Source organism: Quercus lobata, chromosome 9 (assembly GCF_001633185.2).
Source record: "Quercus lobata isolate SW786 chromosome 9, ValleyOak3.0 Primary Assembly, whole genome shotgun sequence".
In the NCBI taxonomy this organism is placed as follows: Eukaryota; Viridiplantae; Streptophyta; class Magnoliopsida; order Fagales; family Fagaceae; genus Quercus; species Quercus lobata.
Window position 1 is genome coordinate 4,286,120 of NC_044912.1, and position 27,068 is coordinate 4,313,187.

Here is a 27,068-nt window from a genome sequence, read left to right on the forward strand (position 1 = left end):
CTTTTAAGTTCTTTAAATTGTCCCTGATCCTTCAACCAGCTCTGTATCCAAGCCTGAATCTAGTAAGGTAGAATGAAATCACTTCTAATGGACAAATCAAACAAAAAATAAAAAGCTTTTTAATAGTTCCAATCAAGTAAAACCCCTTCTCTTTGGCTTTTGTTCGTGTATAATATGTATTTGGCTTGCATGCACGCACCTACAATTAATGGAATTTAATCTTGAAAATCTGTAACAATATCTACTAGTGGCAGTGTCATGTTAATTTTGTGAATATCCACAAAAAGATTAAAAATGAAGAAAAAGCTCAGCTGAAACAACCAACCATGGACGTGTACCTTCTCTTTTTTTTCAAAAGAAGCTTGGATCCTCGGTATTTCCTTCTCCTACCCTTGCAGCTCGACTCCAATAGGATTGGTTGCTAGTTGGGAAACTCTCTAAAGGTATATACTTGCTAATCCAACTGCTGTCAAGGCTTTTCTTTGTTTTTTTGAACTGTTAGTTACCCTGCACATTAAAATCAAACTTTTACAATACAAGACCATATTAGTGGCAGAGAAAGGCTCATTCTTCATGGTTGTCTTGTTCTTATAAGTCCAAATATACCATAAAATAGAGAAAAAAACACAACGAGAAGTACTTTAAGATCCCCAAATCTCCCTCTCTTCGTCCATCCTTTCAACCATGCTTGAATCAAATAAGGCTGAATGAAATCAGTTCTAATGTACTGATCAAACCAAACCTGATTTCTCTAAATGAAAAGGAAAAAATAAAATATGGTCTTTCAGTATCTACATAATCATTTTAGATGGTAATTGTAACCTACATAACTGGTTCCAAAGCTCTAGGTCTTCACTTGTGGTTGTGCCAATAAGATTAATAAAAGGACCTGCAAGCTTGGTTTCTACAATTCCTAGCATGCAACAGCCATTATCCTTTTTCAACCAAATAAACCCTAGATTTGGGATGAGGCCTTATGAGCTTGTCAGCAACACAAATAGGAATCTGTAAAATTCTCTCAGAATCATTTTTTCTATAGATTTTTCAAACTAATTCAAAATTCCATCTGAAAGTATCTTTGATTAGCACATATATATGCCACAATATGTAGAGAACCCAAGCAATTTCATTTGAAATCACTTTTTCTTTGGGGACAACCAATAAAATATTGTGATCAAATTATTACAAGGAAATTTTCCATGTATTCTAAGTGATGACTTGGGTATTAATAGCAAGGGAGCACAAATGGGTGGTATCTACTTTTAAATATTTTAGGGTTTTACCATTTTCGGATCATGTATACCATGACAAATTTATCAATTCACTATGAAATGTATTTCATCAAGTTAAAATGACAAAGCAACAATGAAAATGTGACAAAACTTAAATTCTAGACATAATGCATCAACAACAATAACAAGAAGAGTAGGGTTTACAAATCTAACCAGACTACCTTCTCCAATTTTCAACCTTGTCTACACAGTTGTTTGCTTGCTGAGTCTAATTACTAAAAAGACAAACATGTGAAATGAACATGGATGGTTTGCTTTGGTTATGATTTGAAATGAGTCAGGAAAATTTCAAGAATATCAAGAGCCAAAAGCACAAAAGTCATATGGTAAAAATTTCCATAATGAAAGAGCAATGTTATGTATAATTAAAGAGCAAGATATGTCGCTTTTAAATCACATTCAAATACTATTAAGATCTCACCCATCACTTTGCATAAGCATCACATGGGATGATAAGGTGTAAGATGTTTTCCTAACATTGCAAAACAATGGAAGCACATGGCTAAGGCCACTTTGTAAATAAAGTACCTCGTTATTATAAGTAAATAAAAATAGGACTTATATAAGAATCAATAAAAACCTAACAAGTCTACTATTTTGAAAATTGTTACATCTGTAACATTAATCTGCATCAATTAGATGCCCCTAACCAAACACGAAGCTTAAGTCTATAACTATTCCTTCTTATTTAAAGGTCACACTAAACAGGAATGGGCTTTAACCTAACATAGAATGCAAGCAATAAAAACCCACAAAGCCAAACACAAACCTTTATCACCTATTCAAACAACACTACACCTCTCTCTGTGTAACTCTGACGAATAAAAATGGCAATTAGGAAGAAGAAGTTGAGTCATCGACGGGAAATTATTGTGTACTCCCGGAGTACCATAAATGCGTACTCCCTCCTCTCACATGAATGGTGGGTTCCACTAATTAAATTTATGGTAGGACCTACCATTCATTTGAGAGGAGGGAGTACGCATTTATGATACTCGGGAGTACCTAATAATTTTCCATGGAGGGGCGAAGGTGAAACCGCGGAAGGGTTCCAAGACGCAAAGCTCAAAGTCACAAAACAGTAGCCTAGAGTTGAGTCAGTGATGCACGTGCCTGGATCTGAGTTGATTACGGTGATGATTCCCTCGTCGAGATTGACCCCCAGCTTCGCTACAGCTTTCAACGTAACTACCAAGTCTCTATTTTCTTGATTTTCATTTTTGTTTCTTGGTTCTGTTTTGCTTACCCAGTTGAGACAATTCTTGATTTCTTGCTTTAAATTTTGTTTCTTTGGTTGCCCAATTCTTAGTTTATTGATTTCTTGCTTTAAATTGTGTTTCTTTGGTTACCCAATTCTTAGTTTCTTGATTACTTGCTTTAAATTGTGTTTCTTTGGTTACCCAGTTGAGAAAATTCTGGATTACTTGAACTTTAATTTGTGTATCTTTGCTTACCCAATTCTTAGTTTCTTGATTACTTGCTATTGGTTGTTTAAAGTTCATGTCTTTGTCATTAGTAGTGTACCCTTTTGCAGTGTTGGGAATTCCTGGTTGTTCTCAATGGTGTTTTAATAGATTTATGTGTTATATGAGAGATTGTTAATTTGTTTGAGGATAAATTGGGAATGTGAGCTCCTACCAGTTGGCCAATGTGTTGCAACTCTATGATATCTCTGGGTTAAACTACTCAAAACCTCAGTATTACTATAATAAACCAAATTAGAAATACAACTGGGGATAACCCATTGTAGTAGTGGTTGATAATTTCTACCTAGCAGAGAAAACTGAAAACAGAAGGAAAGAAAGAAGAAATTTTTATTCTTGTCGTGGATGAGAACTTTTATCCAATATATAGAGTTTCAAGTTGATAGACCATGGCAGGTCATTTTGTTTCAAACAGTTAGAATAATGGTTAAATGATTAAGCTCGCTATTTTCTAACACTTTAAGCTTTTGGGACATTTGATAGTTTAGTATCAAAGTAGGTGGTCTTGAGTTTGAACCCTATCTTTGCTCTACCCTCTTATTTTAAAAAAAAAATGTTAAAAATCAAATCTTTTGGGCTTTACTTATTAAAGGGGAGTATAAACCCACACGCGAGAGAAAGTGTTGTAATAATGGTTAAATGATTAAATCTACTATTTCTTAATAGTTTAAGTTTTTGTTATAAGTGGTAACGCAACTAACATGAGGTTGAAGCCTCTTATTATTGAGGCTTCATATAGTTGATTCTTAATATGGTTGAGGCCTTAGTTTTATGAAGTGAGGTTACATATTTGTGCCTTCTATGATGTAGATCACTGAAATTGATTGAGGGTTTTTTGGTTTGTGTGTGAATGCCATCAATATCCACATTGTTATTATGGGCAAGGGCATGTCTGTAGGATGTATATCAATTAATTAATATGGTCTTTATTGTCATGTTCTGTTTTTCTGTTGATTGACACTTTTATAGCCTATCCATCACTCACTGCTTGGAAATATACAGTTTACATCTATGTTTGTTTGGCTCTCAATAATATATATTTTTACTCCTCTTTTCTTCTTTCATTTGCTTACTTTGTATAATTTTGCATCTAAATCCGCCGTTCATAATAGAGTTTGTGATATGATAATTCTTTTGAGTTTTGTGTATGCAGTTTCTTCAACGAGTATTCAGCATTGACACCATTGTGAAACCTCTTCCGCCTGCCATGGCGTACAATGTTTCCCGCAACTTGAACTTCTTCACACGCATTTTCACACAGTTTTTTGGTGAGTTTTGATTTCTTTGTGCCATTTATGGGTAGCAGAGAAGATGGGATATATTAGAAATTCTATAGAACAAGATAACGATGTCACTCTTAATTACTTTTGAGGGTTCTTTTTCCTAGTCTTCCTTTTGACTCCTACATCTTTTAGAAGGACTAAGAAATATAAATTCAGGGAATACAACTAGTTTAGAGAGATTTTCAATGTCCAATCAAGTATTTTACATTGCAAAATTTTTAAACTTAGAATTGTTAGACATTTCACTTGGTTCTATATTTTGGTTTGATCTTTTCAAACAATAGCTAACTTGGTCTCATTCTTATTATAAAAATAAATAAATAAAAAATAAAAAAAAGAAGAAGCTAATCTTGGTCTCATGATTGCACCCAAGTTCTTTGAAAGTCAAAAAAAATAAAAAAAAATAAAAAAATTGTGTCATGTTATCTAACCTTTGACATGTTTCCCTTCCATTAATGCATTGATGATTGTTATAGAATAGCTGATTTTTGATGTGTAATGTAGCTTATGTGATTTGTTGTATTGCAGATCCAAAAGGTATAGCAAATGCCCAAAAATCGTTAGGGATAGGACAGGAAGAGAAGGCTCGTCATGTTTGTTGAAAAAGAGAAGAAGGCAATTGAAGACTTATTGCTGATTTTAGTTTAAAATTATTTTTAATATCTGAAGATTTCTTTTTTGGGGTATCTATAATATCTGAAAATTGAAAATGTAATCTAAAAATTCAGTGGGAACCCTTTCATAAAAAATTTTGAATTTGCAAATGGACTTGCATCATGAGCTATTTGAGAGTTTCAATGATGATATTTATTGAACAAAAAAACAAGTACTAATGAGATTTATCATTTCATATTATGTTTTGCCTAACCTTGGATGAAATCAAATGCTCATGTTTTGCAGCATGGCAGAAATTAACTTTTTTTTTTGCTTGAAAAGACTAGATGATTTTGCTCTATAGATCCTTTTAAATTGGAAATCAATTAAGGAAATTTCAACCTTCCATTAACAAACAAACTTTATTTATCTTCTTATCATTACCCTCTAGCCAATTTGAGCCAAGTCTTTATGTTAAAAATTATTTAATGTGACTTTGGCTGGAGCCAAAATTTTCTGTTAAAAAATTATTTAATGTGACCCAAAAGACACAGATGGAATATTTTGGATTATCGTGGGGAAAAATAAAAACAATCAAAGTATATAACAACCTTTACATAAGGAAGAGAAATTTTCAATTTCTGTATTTGATAGAAGTTTAACAGAACAATCCATTTGAAGAGCACAAAAAAAAAAAAAAAAAAGCATGTTAATCGGTTAGAGCCATTAGATAGTTAATTCAATTGCTCTTATTTGAATCTAAAAGGAGAGTTGAATATGATTTTCACGCAAGGACATGAATCTGTTATATCATGTCTTACAATGTTAATGATTGCGTGTAGTTGGATGCCATAGCTTAAATTAGTCCAGAAAAGGTGTTAATTTAACTTCTTTCTTTTTGGATATGGTTTATTAATACAATAATGTCTGAAGCGTTGGCTGGTAGTAGAGTCCAAAAATGTTCAAAAGACTTTGAAGCAACAGCAAGGCCCTAACATCTGTAGCAACTCTCTTATGCACAAAATATACAACCACTAGTGTTCTCAAACTTCAATGCCCTTGTGGTCTTCAATCAGCACAACAAGTTGCCACGGAAACCTTCTCAAAAGGAGTTCCTCCACTCTTAGAAATTATGGAAACAAGTCTACAAAAACCAAGCTGTATAGCCTTAGTTAATGCTTTCCAAACAGAGGGGCATCTAGCTGCATGCCATTTGGTTGCATATGGAAGAACTGCAACAGCCTGCCGGCACTTGATTTGGCTACAAAGCCAAAACCACTCCGTTCACACTATCTCTGCTAGTGTCCCTAAATTGTCAGCAATACCTACAACCCTCCACAACTTTACAAATCTGCCTTGGTACTTTCCTGCAATTACTCTGATCTGCTTGTTATGCATACTTTTGCAGACCTGCAAAACAAGGAGCCAACCACCGCATCAAAGAGCAAGGAGAAATGAACTTAGTTCTAAGGCTCAAATCTATCCAAACGATACAGCCCAAGCAAGATTGCATTTCAAGAATAAATGAACCAAGTTTTCCTCTTCCTCACACAATTACTATCATTCACTATGTTTCATTTCACTATTATGTTTTAATCAATAAGTCCTCATGCCAAACTTCCACATAACAATTATTAAATTCAAAGGAAGCTTCAATTCCCACAGATGTCTCCATCTAAGAGCTATGACCCTCCAATGAGAATCCATTACCTGAATTCCCCCTACTTTCAAAAGTAGCTAAATTTTGATATCACCACGTGTTACATTGAGGCGATTTTTTTTTTAGTATTAGCTCCTTACCTTGAGATAGGGGTGGCTAAAATTTGAGCAGACACTTCACTACTTCAGGAGAGTATAGCTCCCTAACCAGGTCCTGTGTTCCAAGTCAAAGTGTAAATTTTTGTGTTGAGTAGATTCATATGGGGCAAAACTATTTTCAAACATGTGAGAGAGTGAGACACATGCATGAGTAGATTCTAATGAATCAAAATCTTCTGCTGGTGATGGGATGACCCTTTTTTTTTTTTTTTTTTTTTTTTTTAAAAGCTATAAACTTATTTTTATTCGTATGGCTTTCTTTCTGTCCATTCACAATTAAGGTTCCATCATGATGTATCTCGCATAAATGCTTTAGTGGAATCTGGAAACTTTATGATTAATACATCCACTATTTTAATTTAGTATTAGCAGTATAAAGTAGCTGAAGAAAGTGTTAAAGCAAGTCATATTACTTTAGTTTTCTTTTATCATACAATCGAAACTGATAGGGTGACTCAGACAGTTAAAAACTGAAAATGAAGATAGTAAAATATAATTTGGGGAAAAAAAAGTAAGAGCTAGGAGCAAGCAAAGTTTGTAATCAACATCAAAATCATTGATATTAGAGCTGCTTTGACATCAATTGAAGAATCTTTACCCTTTGAAACTAACGACTATGCCTCTTTAAAATGATGTCATTGTTCTTTAAAAAACTGAACATTCCAATTAATGAATGGGTGTCCAATAAATCTAGTAATAGTAACTTAATCTATTTCATGCCTTCTCATGATGTGACTTCATTGGTTCCATTTCTTTTCATTGAATACTTTGTTGATTTTTCGTATTTTAGAGCAAAACTTTTACATTTATATGAGGTAAAAAGTAAAAATGTCACCAGATAGCATTATACATAACTGCATTGTTTGTCAATTTTTGATCATTTTGAGTGATGTTGCCATTAATCTTTGCCCTTTTGTACAAAGTTCAAACCTTTCAATATGACAAAATGTATGACGAACATGCTAAGACAAAATGTGAGCTTATTTTTTATCTGCTTTAAATGCAAGCCTGCAAGGCAATGCTTCTTCCTTAGCTAGATTTGTTTATAATCTAGTAATTTTCTACTTTGCTATAGATATCTCTTGAGTTGCAACTTGCAACTATACGAGCATTTTTCTATAAATTACTAATTAAGTAATTATTATGTTTTTGGGTGAATACTATGTAATTTACCATGATATAAGAGCACAAGATCTTTAGTTCAATCATGTCTCTACTCTATCTTTAATTTAACATGTTAAAAAACCCCACAAGTTGGGACCTATTTTTTAGGAAGGGGTTTAGGTCCACACGTGAAGGGAAGTGTTAAAATTATGGTTAAATGATTAGATTCACAATTTCTTAACAGTTTAAGTTTTTAGGAGAAGCGATAATTTACCAATGTTATCCAAATTTGGCTAGCCTTGTTTATTGACGTTCCAAGCCAACTCTCACGCTCATGAGCCTTGTGATTACCTGTTGGTATAAAATTTGGGGGGGTAGAAGGTACCATTTGAGCTACCCAGCTCATTGGCAATTTTGACTATCTATTAACATGTGGAGAATATCAACTAAAGAACATTTTTTGCTGAAAGTAACTTTGAAGTCCCACTATTGAAACAAATTGGCTATATATTATCCAGACTGCTAAAGTTAACTCTCTAGTAATATAGTTACAAGCCCAAAAAATGTTCATAAAAGAGTTAGAAGCAAGAGTAACCAGGGTTCTAGTCTCATTATGACTTCCATGCACAGCCAATGTACACCATTGGCATTCTCCAACTCCCTTGCACTCGTGTTCTTCAATCAGCACAACAAGCTGCCAAGGACCCTTCTTTTCCAAACACAGGTCCTCCAATCTTCCACTAACCAAAACAAGCCTGGAAAAAATGCTTCTCAAACAGTATGCTTCCACTCGTTTGCATATGGCTTTACTGGAACAGCCAACAAATTATCTGCCAGCACATGATTTAGCTACATAGGCAAAAAAAAACCCATTTGCACCTGCTCTGCCAGCGCCCCTCAACTGTCAGCAACACTTGCCATCCTTCCACGACTGGACACACTCGCCCTGGTACACTCCACTAGTTACCCTAATCAACATGTTGTGCATCATAGGCTTGTGCATACCTACAAAACAAAACTTTACTGAGCATTAGCACATCATAAGTACACTGTTTTGCACCCTCAAACATCATTGTGTTGAGGTTATACAGCCCAAGCAAGACTGTGCTTCAGGAATAAACGATCCAAGTTCTCTTCCTCATTGGATAAAAAACTTGGTTTCACTCACTATGTTGTGTTGTATGAGGCCATAGCAGCTTATCAGTAACTCAACAGCTTGAGATAGGGATAGCTAAAATTTGAGCACCCACTTCTGGAGAGTACAGCTCTCTAATCAGGTCCTGTTTTCAAGCCAAAGTGTAAAGATAAGTTTAAATACCTATTAATAGTAGTAGCTTATTTTGACTTAATTGAGGGATTACTAAAGTATGGTTTTTATTACCTAGCAAAATAATATTTTTTGTATTATTGAAAAAGATTGACACACACATACATGACTAAACTTAAATTTTGGACAAAACACATCAAAATAAAACTGTTGGATCTTTCCACTACAAAATACAATACATTAGGCTAAAAAGACAAAACCAAGCAGAAAAATATGAAAACTTATATTCTGGATGTAATGCATCAAAACAACGATAACAATTAGAGCAGGGCTTACCAATCAAAGCAGGATACATTCTCTAATTTTCAGCCTTTTCTGCACAGTTGCTTGCCTGATTGAATATGCACTAGAGAATTAGGTTAGTAATTTATGGCTAAGTTTGTTGTATGCTTAGGTTTAACTTCTGTTATCCTTTGATTCTAATTCTAGTTGAGTCACTTTGATAGGGTAGCCAAGCTAAGTTACCTATGGAGATAAGTATTCTGGTTTGTTTTATCCTGTGAAATGAGCATTAACAGTTTTGCCCTGCTCATGATCTGATACGAGTAAGTACAAATTTCAGTCAATAATTTCATTCACAGTTAAAGGTAAAAAAGACAGAAAACTTCTAGAACATCAAGAGGAAATAGCACAAAATTTATTTGGTAAAAGCTTAAACAATTAAAGAGTAGTACTACATATAAAAAGAGTTTTAAACTATTACTATCAAAAAGTAACGGGACACTGACATGTGGTTGTACCAGTCTACTAAATTATATATGTAAGACAGCACAATAGAAAAAAGATATGTCACAGGGCACCTATTAAACTCCTAAATCTCTGAAGTAAAAGAGGAAGGAGAAGAAAGAACGCACGAAAGAAATATCTAAATAAGAAATCAAAGGAACAAAGGTATAACACTTCAAAAATGAAATTCAAATATTATAAAGGTCTCACCAATTCTTCTTCACAAGCATTACATGGGAAGATGAAGTCTTTGATGATTTCCCAACATTGAATAAAGGCATCAGATGGCTAAGGTCATTTAGTAATAGATCCAAACACACTTATGTTATGGTAAATCATAGATCTGACAAGACAGGTCTAACAATTGAATATTATGCAGTCATTCACAACATTTTTTTGGTGACGCATAAAATTGGACTAAATGCAGTTCACCAAGAATATTACTGCTACTGATGCAGACCTTTCTCTGTTGATCAATGAACTGATCAATTGTCAACAACGTGACAATATTTGGATATATCGAGAACATGGTAATGACTTGGTCATTGAAGAAATTTTGCATATCAAAATTAATTCCCCATTAAGTTAAGTTATGATCAAGCTCCTCATGGTTGAAAATTTTGAACAATCACTAACCATGATTTGATTCTAAAGATTGTTGCATTATGAGATTGCAATAACAATTTCCTCAAACATGCTAATACAAGTCATTTTAGTAACTTTATGGTTGTTGTCCTACTTTTAAATAATAAAAATTCAGAGAAAAGCAAAATAAAAAAATAAAAAGAAAAGAATAAAAAAATCAGTTATTCTCTTAATCAGAAAAAGAGCATCTGCTTTGGTTTCAGGTTAGTAAACAACCCTAAAAAACCTTCAACAAGGAAGGAAGCTAGACACAACCTCTAGGAAGACTAATTATTCTGATATGATCAGTTGTCAATGATGTTGATATTTGGATGTATCAAGAACTTGTTTTAACGATTTGTTCTTTACAGAAATTTTAAATATCCAAATTAATTCCTCATAAAAGTTATCATCAAGTTCCTCATTGCGGAAGACTTTAAATTTTATAACTAAATTTGATTGTAAAGTTTGTACATTTTAGAATTGGAATCCTGATTGTCTTAGCTATATAGCAAGTGGAGTGGGGAAAGTTATATAACTGTTGTCATACTTTAAATTAGTAAGAATTTTCGGCGCAAAACAAAAATAAAAGGAACAAGAACTAGAACAGAAAACACATCTATTCTCTTCAACAGAAAAAAAAAAAAGCATTTTCTTTGGTTGAAAATTAGTACACAACTTTAGAGAACTTTCAACTAGGGAGGAAGCTTGATGCTACCCCTAGCTAGACTAATCATTCTGATTGCGATCTATGCATGACTTCACATACATAATTTGTCATGAGATAAAAATTAATTTCGATTGTAATGTTTGCAGTGGCATGCATATATTGTTTTTGGACCTTGAAAAATTTTAAACTAAACCAAGATGACCCTAATCATTGTTTATTTCATAAGACTCTGTTTTTTATATGAATATCAAATTAGCTAGGAGTATTGCTTTGTGTTTTTTGATTAAGGAAACAAACCAGAGGGGAGTTTGAATAAGTGCTAATAATTAACTAAGGTACAGCTAGCAAGAAACTATTTTTAAGTTAAAATTAACCCAAAAGAGTACAACTATATGCCAAAGGAAAGGGAAAGCGATGATGCATCAACCAACAAAACTCAAATTAAGAAGGATGGTGACTTACAGGTGATAGAGAGAAAAACGTTGATCAACCTTCCAGGTCACTTCTCCTTCCAATGAAAAAAATTCTCAGGTCACTAATCACTCACTTGATTCCTCAGAAGCAGCTATGGACATGCACATTCTCTATTTTTAAAAAAGAAATTGGATCCCCGCTATTTCCATCTCCTACCCTTGCAGCTCTCCTCCAACAGGATTGGTTGCAGTTAAACCCTCTCTAAAGGTCTGGATTTGCTTATCTTGCTGCTGTTGAGGCTTTTCTTTGTTTTTTGAAATGTTCGTTACCCTGCACATTGAAATCAAACAAACTTTTAAAATACATGGCCACATTAGTGGCAGAGAAAGGCTCTTTCTTCACGGTTGCCTTGTTCCTATAAGTCCAAATAGACCATAAGATAGAGACAAAAGACAACGAGAAGTACTTTAAGTTCTCTAAATTGCCCTGATTTCTCTTCATCCATGCCTGAATCAAGTAAGGCTGAATGAAATTAGTTCTAATGGACAAATCAAACCAAACAAGATTTCTCTAGATGACAAGGGAAAAAATAAGGTCTAAGGTTTCTGCATCTTTGACACACAGGAAAAAAGTCCTCACAAGTCTCCTCAATTCTGCCCTCACAAGAAGAATATTCAATAAAATCCTCCAAAGAACAACAATAATTTTAGAAGATGATTGTAACCTACAAAGTGGTTCCAATGCTCAAGGTCTTCACTTATGGTTATGCTAGTGAGATCAAAAAAGGACCTACTGGCATGGTTTCTTCAATTTCTGCTATGCAACAACCATTATCCTTTTCAACCAAAGCCCCAGAATTGGAATGAAGCCTTATGAGCTTGTCAGCAACACAAACATGAATTTGTAAAATTCTCTCAGAATCATTTTGGCTATATAGTTTTCAAAAAAATTTAGAATTTCACCTGGGCCGAAAGTATCTTTGACTAGCACATCTACCACAACATTTACAGAACCTAGACAGTTTCGGAGGTACATGCAAAAAAATTGGAACCATATGTATATACTTGGATGTCTATAAAGGTATATTATCAATTTACTATGAGAAGTAATAAATCAGGCTAAAATGACAAAACAATGAGGAAAATGTGACAAAACTTAAATTGTAGATGTAATGCATCAAAATGACAATAACAAGTAGAGCAAGGTTTACAAATCTAAGCAGACTACCTTCTCCCATTTTCAATCTTGTTAAATACTTGCTTTCCTGCTTGGGTCTAATTACTATAAGGATGAACATGTGAAATGGGCATGGGTGGATGGCCTTGGTCATGATCGAAAATGGGCCGGGAAAATTTCAAGAACATCAAGAGCCGAAGAACAATAATCATATGCCAAACACTTCCATAATTAAAGAGCAATTATAAAATGAGTATTAAAGTATTAATATCACAAATCAATGAGTTCCCTTTCCATTTGAACTTGACATTATATATATTCTGTTAAGCTCCTAAATGTCTAGGGAGGAAGAAATAGAAAAAAATCTAGCTAACAAAATGCAAAGGAAAAAGATGTCTTTTTAAGATGAGATTTGGCAACAAAAGCTTCCATTTTTTATGTTTACTGGCTTTTGATCACATTATTTCTTCCACTTTTAAAACACCAACAAAAGCATTTTCTTACCATTCTTTGTTGTCAAATTGCTAGGAGTCTCATTGACAACTCTACTCAAACACGTGGTGGGCAATCCATTAAAAAATGTACACTAAAAGAAAAAGAAAATGCAGAAACCAAGAGAGGAAAGACAGTGACTTACTGAAAAGTTGATTAACCATCAGTGTTACGTTCATTAGATTCTTCACAATTGCTTAACTCCTCATCACAGTCCTTGTACTCACTTGACTCCTCAGAATCAGAGTTACCATTGGTTTCTGTGTGCCTTTTAATCCTTTTTGAGCTTCCTTCTCCACTGGGTCCAGCCCCATTGTAATCATCACGACTGCGCTTGACTTTGTGACATTCCACTACCACTGACGAATGGTCAAAATTATGATGGACAACATCCATGCCATCATAAGGAGTAATGCTGTTGTTGCTATATTGGACCATTGTTCGGTCAAGATCTTCTCTGTCTTTCTTGTGTATCATACGGAACCCCCATTTTTTTACCTTAAAACTTGAATCTATGGTTTGAATTTCAATTCTAATCTGATTGAATCCATTCACGTCACCTTCCCACAATAATTTATTTGATTCCTCGTCGAAGAATTGAGGAGTTAGATAGACTAGCCAAAGGTGATCAGATGAAACCCTATAAATTTCGGTACCATCAGGTCCGTTACCAATATAAATTTCTTTTCCATTGGCTATCAACGAATAGCTAAGAAAGGGGGGGAATTGATTTGGATCAACATCATGCGTACAAAACACAACGCAAATTGCAATTCCCACGTTCTTACACAAATGAGAAGGTTGTTTTATTTTCACTTCATTCCCCATGCTTTGGTGGCTAAACCACTCAGGAATTTCACTTCCAGGAATAACAAGGTTATATGACTCTTCTAGGACTGAGAGAGGGAGAGAGGGAGAGAGCTTGAGGTACTTTTTTATCCCTGAGATAAACCAATCTATGCAGCTTTGATTGCCAGCCAATTTAAAGCAATTATGAAGATAGAGAGATGGTTCCAATGAATCGCTTGGTTTTAATGGATCTGGTAACATTTCCAATGAGATACAACCTTCTGCCTCAACCCATTTAATATTCAATGGAAGCTTTGGCAATGATCGAAGACTTGTGCAATAATTCAACTTCATCCATTTCAATTTCGAAAGTCGAATGATGCTTTCCGGAAGGCAAACAAAATCATTTACACTTAGATCCAACTTGAGATTGCAGTCATTCAAATACAAGTAGGTTGAAGAAGACACACCTGATAGAGATAGAGAAGAGAATAGCAAGTCCATGGGATCAGGGCTTGTTGGCATTGAATAAAACGGGAGGAGCTCATACCACAATTTATTAGATGATAACCCCTTACATCCACTGATATATAGCCCATTAAGATGTTTTAAGAGACCAATGGAAGAAGGGACCTTTCTTATAGCAGTTTCGCTCAAATACAACTCCTCTAGACTTTCGGCATTCCCTAGGTTCTCTGGCAGTCTATCCAGTTTTGAGCATCCCTGGAGAAAGACTTCTCTAACCAACTTTAAATTAAAAATGGTATTAGGTAAACGCACAAGATTTTTGCAATAACTTAAACGCAAAGAACAAAGGGCAGTCAAATGCTCAATTGACGTGGGTAGTGTTGTAATTGCAGTACAACTTAAATTAAGCCTGCGTACATGTTTCAAGTTTCTCCCAAATTCTGGAATTTTTGTTATTTTTGAGCACCAACTAAGATTAAGTTCCGTAAGACACTCCATTTCAAATTTGCTTGGAAGACTTCTGAGGTTCTTGCATCCTTCTAAATTAAGAATAGTAAGCTTTTTATGAATTCCAATTGATGGGTGAATCATACCTAAATTTATACAATATGCAAGAACCAAACTCTCAAGATTTGGGACTTTAATGATGTCTGGGGCTTCAATAAGTTCTTGAGATTGTCTCATCTCGATGAATTTCAAATTCTCAAAACTCTGTTAAAAGCCAAAAAAGAAAAAGAAAAAAAAAAAGAGAAACAATTAGCTTCTGCAAACAAACTTATTATAAAAAAAAAGTAGTATAAGGGTACCTAAATTACCTGTAATTGGAAACTTGATGTCAACGATTTTGAAGGATACCCTCTCCAATCAAGAAATCTTAAGCTATTAGGAAGGTATTTGAGACCATGCATAAGTTGAACACCGCAAATTTTAAGCAATTTTAGATCTTGCATCTTTGAAAAGGCTTCAGGATCCCGATATACCTTTTTTGGTTCATACAACTTTAGTACTATGCCTTGAATTGCCATTGTTCCCTATTAATAAGAATAAGAGGGATCAGTATAAAATGTAAGATTACTACACTAATATAATTTAAACTCCATTATTCTTTATAAAAAATATTATGTTGAATAATATAATAAGATAAATGCTTAGTTTCTCTAAATAATCCCTTACCGTATTTCTTGTCAACACATTATCAATATCTTTAAATGACCACAATCTACTACGCCACCTAGGGTCTTCAGGGCATTGTTGATGAACTATATCTCGGCCCATTTCTTGTAGTAAACTATGCATCCCCAATTGATTTTCTTGCAATTTAATGAGAGACTTATCAATAAGAACCCTTAATCCAATTATAGGATATAGCCCAAGACAGTCCAATATTTTTTTGACATCATCTTGATTCATGTGATTAAAAAAGCATGCAATATTTAAGAAAATTTCCTTTTGTATTGGTTGTAGTCCATCGAAACTTATTCGAAGCACATCGAGAATTCTTCTTTCACCAAATTCGGTGAGCCTACCAAGTTCACTTTTCCATTCATCAATGCTTTTTTTGAACAAGAAAGAACCCAAAACTTCAAGGGCCAAAGGAAGCCCCTTAGAATAATCTACAAAAGCTTGAGATAGCTTTCCATAATCTTCAGGTGGATGGTCCATTTTCAAAGCTTTCAAACTAAAAAGTTGAAGAGCTTCCTCATGATTCAAGACTTCAGCCTCATATATTTCCTTTACTTCATGCAACACCAACAAATGCTTATCTCTTGTTGTTATAATAATCCTACTACCTAAACCAAACCAGCAATGCTCCCCTGCTAACTTCTCTAATTGGTCTAATTCAGTTACATCATCAAGAACAAGAAGAATCTTTTTGTTATGTAACATTTTCTTCATCATGAGAACTCCCTCACCAACATCTTGAAAATTCAAATTTTTGAGCATCAAAAGTTTTTTCAAAAGTTTTTTTTGTAACTTACATAAACCACATTTTTTAGATTCTTCCCTAACATTAGCAATAAAACAGTAAGCTTCAAATTTATTGGAAACCATTCCATAAACAGTTCTTGCAAGAGTTGTCTTACCCATTCCTCCTGTCCCCCAAATTCCTATAATGCGAACATCATTTGACTCTATAGCTAAGTGTGACTTCAATTTCTCAACTCGGGATTCTATTCCTATTAGTCCCATGGTATGCGCTGAGAATGTATTACTCAATTTATTCAATATCACTTCCACAATGTCTTGGATACATTCTGCCTCAGACCTACAAAGAAGAGAAAATAATTGTGAATCTGAATCTATGGCGATAAGTTTAGGAGGCTAAAACTGAAATTGAGACAAATAAATGTAATTGAATGCCTCTTTTTTTATTTTATATATATATATATATATATATATATTTTGATAAGTAAGAAAGAAGTATATTCAATAGGCTACCTCATGAAAACAGAGGCAGAACAAAGAATACAGAGAAAGAAACAAACAAAAGAAAGAAAAGAGAACAAGAAAATAAACGGAAAACAACAAAGAACTAATTACAAAGGAGAGAACAAAGGAACAAAGGGAGAGAATCACTAGAGGTGAGTCCCCAAGCCCTAGACCAATCAAAGAGAGAATCACTAAAATAAGCGAGCAACTGGTCATCAGATTTGTCCCTGTCCTCAAAAGTTCGCCAATTTCGCTTCCTCCAAATACACCACCTTAGGCACAATGGAGCTAAATTCCAAATGCTAGAAGAGTGCTTTCCAAACCAGTTCCACCAACTGAAAAGCGTTTCTACAACGGATCTTGGCAAGACCCAAGAAATCCCAAAAGATCTGAAAACCAAGCTCCACAACTTATAAGCTTTTTCACAATGGAGAAACAAATGATTCACCGTCTCCCCATTGCAACGACACATAATGCACCAGTCAACAAAATCAAAGCCTCTACACCGCAAAATGTCCCCTGTAAGAATCTTCTCCCAAGTTGCAGTCCAAACAAAGAAAGAGACGTGCGAAGGGGCCTAAACCTTCCAAATACCTTTCCAAGGAAAAATAAAAGGCAAGGGACTTCGAAGCTTATCATAGAATGAGCGAATGTCAAAATTCCCCTTCTTTGACAATTTCCAAATCATACGGTCTCCTTGCTCAAAATGAGGTAAATAAGAACCCAAGATATGAAGGAATTCATCCACATCTCCCATCTCCCAATCATTTGGATCCCTAAGTAAAAGAACCTTCTAGCTTCTCCGAGCCAAGGTCCCCAACCTTTCGAGAGACGAGGCCAAAGAAGCCTCTCTATTAGTAGCAATCCCATACACTGCCAGGAAGGATAGATGGAGTGGTGAGTCCCCACACCACTGATCTGTCCAAAACTTCACTCTATCCCCCACCCCTACCTCAAACCAGATAAATTTGCTACAAACCTCCCAACCTTTTCAGATACTTCTCCATAAACCACACCCATGAACACCCCTACCTAGCTTGGAAGATCAACCCCCCCCCCCCCAACACCCTTCCCCAAACTTCAAAGCTACAACCCTCCTCCAAAGACGAGTCTTCTCAACCCCAAAGCGCCATAACCACTTTCCTAGTAAGGCTTTATTAAAAGTAGTTAATTTCCTAATTCCCAAACCACCATTAGCCTTAGGAGCACACACCTTATCCCACCCCACCAAATGAACCTTCGACTCCCCCCACAGGAAGTCCCTCTAAATCTTCTCAATTTTATTAGTCACATGCGACGGGATGGTAAAAAGAGATAAATAGTAAGTAGGAAGGCTAGAAAGCGTACTCTTGAGCAGCGTCAGTCTTCCACCTTTTGACAAATACAACTTCTTCCACCCGGCCAACTTCCAATTAATCTTCTCTAAGATAGGATTCCAAATAGAAGGGGACTTATGAGAAGCCCCCAACGGCATACCAAGATAGGCCATAGGCAAAGAATATATATATATATATATATATATATATAGAATAATGTAATTGAATGCTTCAAGCCAAACTCCAAAGAACTAGCCATATAAGTGTTTTTTTTTTTTTTTTTGAGAGAGAGACCCATATAAGTGTTGGAAAAAGGAAACTATCTTACATTTTTTATATACTAAAACCATTAACTTTTTTTAATTATTTCAATTTGTGCCATTAATAAGCTAAAATCAACTAAAAATAATAGAAATTGACATAAGTTTTGACTCATGCCTGTCTAAAAAAATCATTCCACGTGAAATTATAAGATATTTGGTACAATATATGAGAGTTTTAGAATTATATAATAACTAGTCGCTGATCCGTGTGATGTATGGGATAATTAAATAAAAATTTAAAATATTTTTTTGAGCAAAAATTTAAAATATTTATTGTGCTTAAAGTTCTACGATTTGGCTTAAAAAAAGGTATGACTTGAAAATGATTAAAAATGAATGGAAATAAGTAATTTTGTCTAAAATAAAGGTTTAGAAAATTCTTTATCTTTCATATCATTGGTCCATATATCGCATACCGGCATGGCTCACAACATCTTAGCTATTTTATGGTGCCTATAAGAGTTTTCTTTTTACCAAGCCTTAAATGATGAAGTTTCATACAAGTCAACATTTCCAATAAATTTAAAAAAAAAAAAATTTAAATTCAAAAGTCTTTTGATTGTAATTTTTTAAAATCATAAATAGACTTCGAAATGATCACATCATTGATACCATATCATAATGATTGTAAATAACAATATTATTGTTCATGATTAATAGATGAACAATTGAAACTGTGAATTAACACTTCAAATACCAAGTTTAAGCTACAATAAAACATATACAAAAGACTCCAAATATTGAAACATACTTCTTCTGATTCAATCAAAACCAAAGTTTCAAAGATAATTCCAATTCAATTATACCCAACAATCTCCAAAAGCCTCTACCACCTAATATATATAGTCAATTTTCTAATGACAATCTCCAAAAGCCTCTACCACCTAATATATATAGTCAATTTGCTAACGACAAATACATACACATATACATACACATGAACGTAAAAAATTTCAAAAATATTTATTTTAGCTTTTATTCAAAAACAACATTCTATAAAAGCCCCTGCCTAATATAGTCAATTTTCTAAATTTTTTTTCCCAGATTGTGCGTGTCGATTGCTTAAAATTACACTATTATCTTAGTCTTGGTAGGCAATAACACATCAATTTCATGAGTTTGAAATATTTCTAAAAAATATACTCATTACATGTATTTTTCTCTTGTAGGAGATTAAAACCATTCAGACTTGTTGTCAAGAGAATCCAAGGGTCAAGATCAATTGAAGCATGGTTTTTGAAGCATTAAATAAGTCAAAAACATGTGAAAATAAAAAAGGGAAGAGAGAAATTTGTCCAAGCTAAAATTGGAAAAATCCTGATATGAAAACATCCTGCACTGTTTCAGTATTTTTGCCATAACTTCTTGCACAAATATTCATTTGACCTGATTCTTATGGCCACAGAAAGAAGAGTTGAAGATCGACAACTTTGTAGTTTACCAGAAATTCCATAAAAATTGTTTTGAAGGTCAAAAGTGGGCTGGAAGATGAGAGTAGATAGAATTCCGGATATCAAAGGATTCCCATCTTAAATTTGAGGGGTTTTTTTCTTTTTCTTTTGGAGGAGGCTGAGGTTATAGTAGAGGAAAAACCTGAGAACGTTTTTGATCTTTTGTTTTATTGTTTAGCATTGTTTTTTATGGATTTCTTTTGCATAACTATGTGCGGCTAAATCTCTAGCTAGGGTTAGAGGTGAAATCTAATATTTTTATCATGTGTTTTTGGGATTATTTACGTGCTTTTGAATTTTGAGATTTATTTACTATTTGGAATCATTGCATGTTGATAAGTTTTTAAGATTTAATATGATTTATATTGAATTCTTAATTTTATAATAAAATGTGGGACCGCATCATAAATATTCATCCAAGTGAGTTATTAAGTACAAATACCAAAGAGCCTAGAATAAATGAATCGTTAAAAAAAAAAAAGTACTTCACAATAATTTTTTTTTTTAAAATGGACAATTTACATTTTATACCTAATAATATCTTTACAAAAATTTTTAAATAGTCAACAAAATATAAAAATGACTATCAATAATATTTAAATTATATATATAGGAATTACATTATGCATCTTATTCTATATCTTTAAGTATATCCATCCATATACATGGGACTACAAGCTAGTTTTAAAACAAATGGTTGAATGTATAAGGGTATTTTAAAATTTTTAATGAAAAATTTATTAAATTTAATTTCATCCTCTCTGATTCCTCCCAATTTTGGTGGAAATGAAGATTTGAGGTTTTGACTTTTAAGGGAATAGAGAGGAATAAGTGTTTCCTAAAACTCCCAAACAAGGGGATGAAATGAATATTCCAAAATAATTCATTTCATTCAATTCCTTTTCTTCCTCAAATTTAATTCCTTTCCTTTTTGTCCATTTTTAGAGCTACCAAACAAAAATTAAAGATACAAAGTTTCTTGGAATCTCGGATTTGTAACTGAAAAGCACAAAATCGAGAAGATAACACCATTATTCAAAGATTTAACATAATTTGAGCCTTATACCAAAACTGGTTTGGTTTTTTCCCTCAAATCAAGTCTCTTTCAAGCATTTCATAAAAAAAAAGAATAAAAAAAAAATCGAAATAAGTTGAATTAACTCTTTGTTCCAACAAAAAAATAGGTGTCAAGAAGGAAATTAATCATAATCAGTGCATAAAACGGGAAGAACAAATCTCATTTAAAATACAAAAAGAAATTTCGTCGAACATGAGAAATTTGATCCCAAATTTCATCGGAAAGTTGGGATTCCAATTGATCAGGTGAGAGCCATAGTTGAAGGGAGATTAGGAAAAAGAAGTGTGACATGTTGCTTGTAAATTCTATTTCTTTGGCTGATTAATGATATGGAATGTTTGTTTATTAAAAAAAAACAAAAAACAAAACAAAACAAAAGAAAGAGGAAAAAGAGGTGTGACGGTAAGAGACAATGTCGGAGGCAAATTTGGTTTCATGAAGGAAATCAAATATAGATAATAGAATTTAGAAAGACTCTCACAAGGACTGTTACACCTCAACGTTACGTGGGGACAACTGTGTAATTGACTAATTGAAGAAGATAAATGAACATTTAGAATGTTTGGCAAAATGAAATGGCAACCAAGAAGAAGGAATGGCAATTAAAACATCTAAGGGACACAAAAGAAGACAAACATATATAATTAGATGAAAGATAAACAATGGGAATTATACAACTTTACTATGGACATAACTTATTCCACAATTTTTTTTTTTATAGAAATATACTTTCACATGAACCCACAACTAAAGTAACTTTTATTTTTCACCACTAAAATCAATAAGAAGTTTTGATTTTAAAAGATAACCATCTCTTCATCACTCATTTTGTTTTCCTCCCACCTTTCAACATTTAAGACTGTTACTCTCTCTCTCTCTCTCTCTCTCTCTCTCTCTCTCTCTCTCTCTCTCTCTTCTCTCTCTATATTATATATATATATATATTATTGTATCTTTTTATTCGATAAGTTTAAGCTCATCATAGTCTCTTTTTGATTTTTTTTTTTTTTTTTTTTTAAGTAAACTCATCATATTTTGTACCTCAAATTTTTTCATCTTACCTCTTAACTATTTAATGATAACTTTTTTGGTAATTAAAATATTAAACCATCAGACCCACCAAATATATATACATATATATATATATATATTAAACCATCATATATATCATTTTTATTTTATTATATTAGTATAGATTACATTATATACTATGTAATAAAAGTTTGTCTTAGAAGGGTATAGATTACATTATTAACTTTATTAATGCTTGCCAAATTCAAGACATTTCAAAATTGACTAACTTGGTCTTTAAATTGGTAAATCCAACTTGGACACTAATTAGTTACTCATTTTCTCCTTTCTCACAATAATTAGAGATCAAGTGATAAGTTTTGAAAAATCTTGAACCTAATTGGCATCAACTAAAACCGTCCAATGCAGCTAAATGTTATTAAAATATAAATATTTTGAATTAAATTACCTTTTTGGTACATGCCATCCTGAGATATTGGCCACTTCTTTCAAAATAGCTCTCCATTTTTGCACCTTCTCTATGTTCTCCTTGAAACGTTTTTCATGTTCATCAAAAGCTTGTTTGAAAGTTCCTGTCTGCTTTCGTACATTAGATGGATCCACATAATAAAAAATAGGTAAAACTGTCATTCCTGTCTTGGTTATGCATCCAATGATCTCTTCAAGTTCCTCTCGGCACCAAGTTGAAGATGCATAATTTTTTGAAAGAATGACAATAGCAAACCTCGATTCTTTTATTGCTTTCATGAGTGTAGGTGAAATTGATTTTCCTCTCTCAAGTTTTTCATCATCTATAAAGGTGTATATGCCCTTTTGATCCAACGCAGTATACAAATGGCTTGTAAAACCAATGCGGGTGTCCTCACCTCTAAAACTAAGGAATACTTCATATGTCAATCGATGGGTGGAAGAGGAAGATGATGAGGCTCTCTTGGTGTTCATGGAAGCCATTGAAAATATCCTGATAAATTTTCAATCACAATTTAGATAAAATGTACACTCAATTAAAACTGAAGATTAAATTATAAGGAAAATCAATTAGGAAATAGGAAAAGAAAGAAATAAAAGATATGGATGCAAGAAAGAAAAGTGAGAACTTGCAGATTTGGCGAATTGCAGTGAGAATTATAAAGCTCTAAAATCTCTTGAAACAACGCGAGCGGATATCTGATACTAGAAAAAAATTTATACTAGAAGATATTGGAGAAAGAGAAACTTCTTGATTCCAGTTGTAATGTCCTATCTTTTATTCTTTTTGACCAACTTAGGTTCTTTTCATATTGCTTTCGTTCTATCTGTTCAGAGTTCAGATGCCAATATGATGTGATATGCATAAATGCTGAAGAAGGGATACAAGCAGTGCATGATTTCTTTCTTTTTCTCATTTGCCATTATGATGTGATTAGCCCAGGCAAGGACCATCTGTACGCACATTATATCTTGCATTTTGACCAACTATAAGAGCATTATACATTAATTATCAATTTTAGGAAATTTTTTATGAAAAATTAAAAAAACTGTAATAAAAAAATGAGTTAACTTTTTTTTTTTTTTTCTATAAAAAGTTTCCTAAAGTAAAACCCAAGTTCTATTTATATTGCTTTGTTCTATCTCTTTGGATACCAAATGTAATGTGAACAGCATAAATGCTTTACTGGAAACTTGATGACAAATACATCCACTAGGATTGTGTTTGGTAATTCTACTCTGGGAATGTATTCTGTTGAGAGAAAAAATTATTGATTTGTGGTTGAGAACCCTTTCTCTATTATTTTAATTTTCTTTTATCCGCCAAATGTTGCTCTTTAGGTCATTTAAGAAAACAATCTTTTCATAATCAATATATTAAGGCCAAATTGAAAAATAAGGGACTAGTGCTTTAAGCGAACTTGCTCTTTAATTTCTATTTAAAATTAATTTCTTGCCTTACATGTGTCTGCGCACGCATGTTCTTTTAGCACGCATATGTATTCTTTATTTGTCATATTTCTTTCTAAATTGGGTGAAGGGGTCAGCAAGGTTTAAAAAATATCAAAAACCTACGAACTTGTTTATAAAGTGATTGTACCTCATATTTACACTTCTCGCTCCTGTTTCTACTACAACTATAACATGAACATTCTCAATAATAAATTTTAGGGTAAATTCCACAATCCTACCATGAGGTTTGTCGTAATATCCAACTAGGTCCAACACAATTTAAAACCTACCAATTTCATCCTAAAAGACCATTTTGTCCCTAATTTTTATTATCTCTTCTTTCTCTTTCCTATCTCGTTACTCTCCCTCTCTGTCAACTCTCTTCTCTGAGTTCTCTTTCTTAGAACTCTCTCTCTAACCGGTGAAACCAATCGGACTTGGTCTCATTCTCTTGGACCTTCGAGAAAATGAGACTCTCCTTGTAGTGAAAATCAACGGCGGAGATTATCTCGACCAGAAACGGATGGTTATGATGATGATGCTTCGGCGGAGAGCGGTGGTGGAGGAGTAGGAATGAGTCAGAGAAAAAAGAACGGTAACCACCAGGGAACGAGGAGATGACGTGGCGGACACGTGGGTCGTTGATGGAAGGCCACGTGGAGGAGCAGATTTCCCGCCAGAGCTGTTCTTCGGTGGAGAGAGCGTGCAAGTGAGAGGAGGCGCAGGAGGCAGAGGTGAGGGTGGCGCCGTCGAGCCTGGTGAGGATGTGGGTCTTGATGACGTCCTGGTGGACGTCTGAGATTGCAGTGCCACCGCCGTGATTGTGATCATGATCATGATCGATGGTCGTGATTGTGGTTGTGGTTGTGCCAGATTCCATGAAGGTCAACCGGGAAAAAGGCCTTTTAGAGCTAAATTCAAAGTTATGTGGATTTTTGTTAGGTTTTTCTGGAGATTTTAATGGGGTTTACAAGCGGATTAATGGGTTTTGCAAGAGTGATTTTTATGTGCTTTTTTGTAGCATTTTCCGGGGACCTTCAGTGGGATTTTGGTATTGTTCTTTTGGATTCAGAGATTTGGGTTGGGTATTTTCGGTCAGAGAGAGGTGTGAGAGTGAGAGAGACGAGAGAGAATAGAGAGTTTGTATGTTTAGGGGCAAAGTTGTCTTTTTAGGACCAAATTGGTGGGTTTTAAAATGTTCTGGACCTAACTGGTATTATCACAAACCTCAGGGTAGGTTTGTGGAATTTACCCTAAATTTTATTACAAGTATATGGTTAAATTATTAAATATATCATTTTCTAATAGTTTAAACTTTTTATTTCTTTTGGGTGAAAGTGTTGAATAAAAGAGATGGACATATGTGAAAAGTGAAAACTTACAAATATGAGAAATGAATTTGCAGCAGTGATTGTAAAGCTCACTACTCTAAGAGATATTGGGCCTATCACTATCTCTTAGAAAGTAGAAACAACACATAATTCAATTCCTATTATATATTTTCTTGTTTAAGAAATGAAAGATCACCATTCTTTCTTTTTGTTTGCGAGTTTGTGAGAGAGAGAGAGAGGAGGGAGGCATTACTAAACTAATGTCACCACAAAATTCACAACAATCTTACAACTACACTCAATTTGCCAACTACCTTGCACATGGGCCATTAAAAAAATTAATTAATAGTGATAGGCCCAAGTGAAGGGTAGTAGTGAAATTGGGTATTGTAAATTCTTGTGAATTTTGTGGTGATCCTAGCGTTGCTAGGCCATTCACATCCTCTGTTTTCAGTGAAGTCTACATTTTTTTTGTTTGATTATTATTTTAAACAAAGTGGATGTGCAAGTCTCCCTCTCCTTCCAGGAATCTCAAACTGAAAATTACTTAACTCACGTTATTATGATTATTACGTTTGCAGAAATTTAATTAACTAACGTTAAATCAACACAAAAGCATCCTCTGTGTTTTTAGTGATTTCTTTAAGCAACAACCCTCTTGATCCTATATACTGTTAGCTTTTCACATGATAATAGTGTGAGAGATATTAAGAGAAAAACGTTTGTAATTTAACAATCGCCGTTGGTATAAGAGGAGAATTTCAGATACTAATACTATAAAACAAAAGTGAAACACAAAACCCAGGATAAAAATCTTTGTCATCATCCAAATATAAATTGAATCGCAAACTAAATATAATAAATAAATAAAATCAAAGAATTCACACAAAGCATTGAATGAGAGAAAAGAGTGGACCTTGAGGATGCGGATCACGTTGTCAAGATCGAGGAGACGAAAAAGATTGAACAATTGGTGGTAAAAAACCTTTCCGTGAGCTCAGTTTGAGAAGAGAAAAAACAGAGAGACAATAATTGAAGAGGAAAACTATGACAGAAAGAGAGAGAAGGGGAGGAAGAATAGGGTTAGTAGGGTTATAAAGCAAACCCAAAACGACGTAGTTGTGGTAATAAGGAGAGAAAAAAAGTAAAAGCTACCATGGGTCGAACCCATCTGGGCTGGCTGGTAAAAGTGAGCGTATCCTTGCCGCTAGGATACCAGGAACTTTCTGCATAAGAGTTGTACAAAATATTTAATATATTTTAGTTCGGTTTCGATGGTACATTTGTGTGGGACACCAAAACCAAAACCGCCGAAACTGAACCAAAATTTTGGCAAAAGTTCGGCCGGTTTTTTCAACTCCTCGATTTTTTGCACACCCCCGTACAAAACACAATTTCACTATTTCAAAATTAGAACTGAAATTTTGCCTCGTGTACTGTGTACGGTTGTGTGCATATTCATATGTGCAACAACAGTTTTCTTTAAAAAAGATTGAACATGTGGCAAACCAACTTCTTCCTCTTTTTTTTTTTCTTTTTTTTTTTTTGAGGAACACTTCTTCCTTATTTAATTGCTAGTAATAAATTTATTTAGAGATTTTTTTTGAAATTCAATTAATTATTTTTAAATTATGGTGTGCCTACAAAAATTTAGGATGGTCACAAATATTTTTTAAGGATAAAAAATCATAATATTTTTTAAATTTATATATAATAATTACTTTTTTCCAGGTTAACCTGCAGTACCAAAAAGAAGGAAAACAAGTATTATTTAGAGAAGCTGAAAAAGTAAAAAATTATTTAATTTTTTAAAATGACACAATATGATTTTAATATATTTTTTTAATTATATATATAGCTCTTCTTTAATGGCAAAACGATGTCGACTCTGTCGTGCCATTAAATTATAAAACGGTGTTTTTCTCA

General features: G+C 33.6%; 2 protein-coding genes and 1 long non-coding RNA gene across 13 annotated transcripts; 1 reads left to right on the top strand and 2 right to left on the bottom strand.

Moving 5' to 3' along the window:
• Nucleotides 1-472: 472 nt before the first annotated feature.
• LOC115960035 (TMV resistance protein N-like) lies at nt 473-26,177 on the bottom strand. 11 transcript variants are annotated; one of them, XR_004085074.1, is made up of 11 exons: nt 26,059-26,177; nt 22,340-22,852; nt 15,435-16,527; nt 15,077-15,292; nt 13,150-14,972; nt 12,564-12,680; nt 11,470-11,666; nt 9,368-9,427; nt 9,179-9,233; nt 8,744-8,855; nt 8,295-8,580 (listed from the first exon to the last, which is right to left on the bottom strand). XR_004085074.1 is itself a non-coding variant. In XM_031078732.1 (6 exons), exons 2-5 carry the CDS (start codon nt 22,840-22,842, stop codon nt 13,161-13,163), a joined length of 3,624 nt encoding a protein of 1,207 aa, XP_030934592.1. In that variant the 5' UTR covers nt 22,843-22,852; nt 26,059-26,177; the 3' UTR covers nt 11,673-11,843; nt 13,150-13,160. The 11 variants fall into 11 exon arrangements, 1 of the variants encoding a protein (XP_030934592.1); XR_004085071.1 differs by having other exon boundaries at nt 11,385-11,666; XR_004085069.1 differs by having other exon boundaries at nt 9,368-9,438; nt 11,385-11,666.
• Nucleotides 2,396-4,669, top strand: LOC115961079. Its single transcript, XR_004085289.1, has 3 exons — nt 2,396-2,476; nt 3,930-4,044; nt 4,588-4,669. It is a non-coding gene; the product is annotated as an uncharacterized LOC115961079 (long non-coding RNA).
• On the bottom strand, nt 24,212-24,691 carry LOC115961080 (F-box protein At2g27310-like). Its single transcript, XM_031080124.1, has one exon. The coding sequence runs from the start codon at nt 24,689-24,691 to the stop codon at nt 24,212-24,214; it is 480 nt and encodes a 159-aa protein (XP_030935984.1).
• Nucleotides 26,178-27,068: the final 891 nt, after the last annotated feature.

Coding starts and splice junctions, on each gene's coding strand:
- LOC115960035 (XM_031078732.1), bottom strand. CDS start 22,842: ATGGCTTCCATGAACACCAAGAGAGCCTCATCATCTTCCTCTTCCACC. Junction 15,293..15,434: donor ATGTGTTGACAAGAAATACG/GTAAGGGATTAT, acceptor TCTTATTAATAG/GGAACAATGGCAATTCAAGG. Junction 14,973..15,076: donor CATCAAGTTTCCAATTACAG/GTAATTTAGGTA, acceptor GGCTTTTAACAG/AGTTTTGAGAATTTGAAATT.
- LOC115961080 (XM_031080124.1), bottom strand. CDS start 24,691: ATGGAATCTGGCACAACCACAACCACAATCACGACCATCGATCATGAT.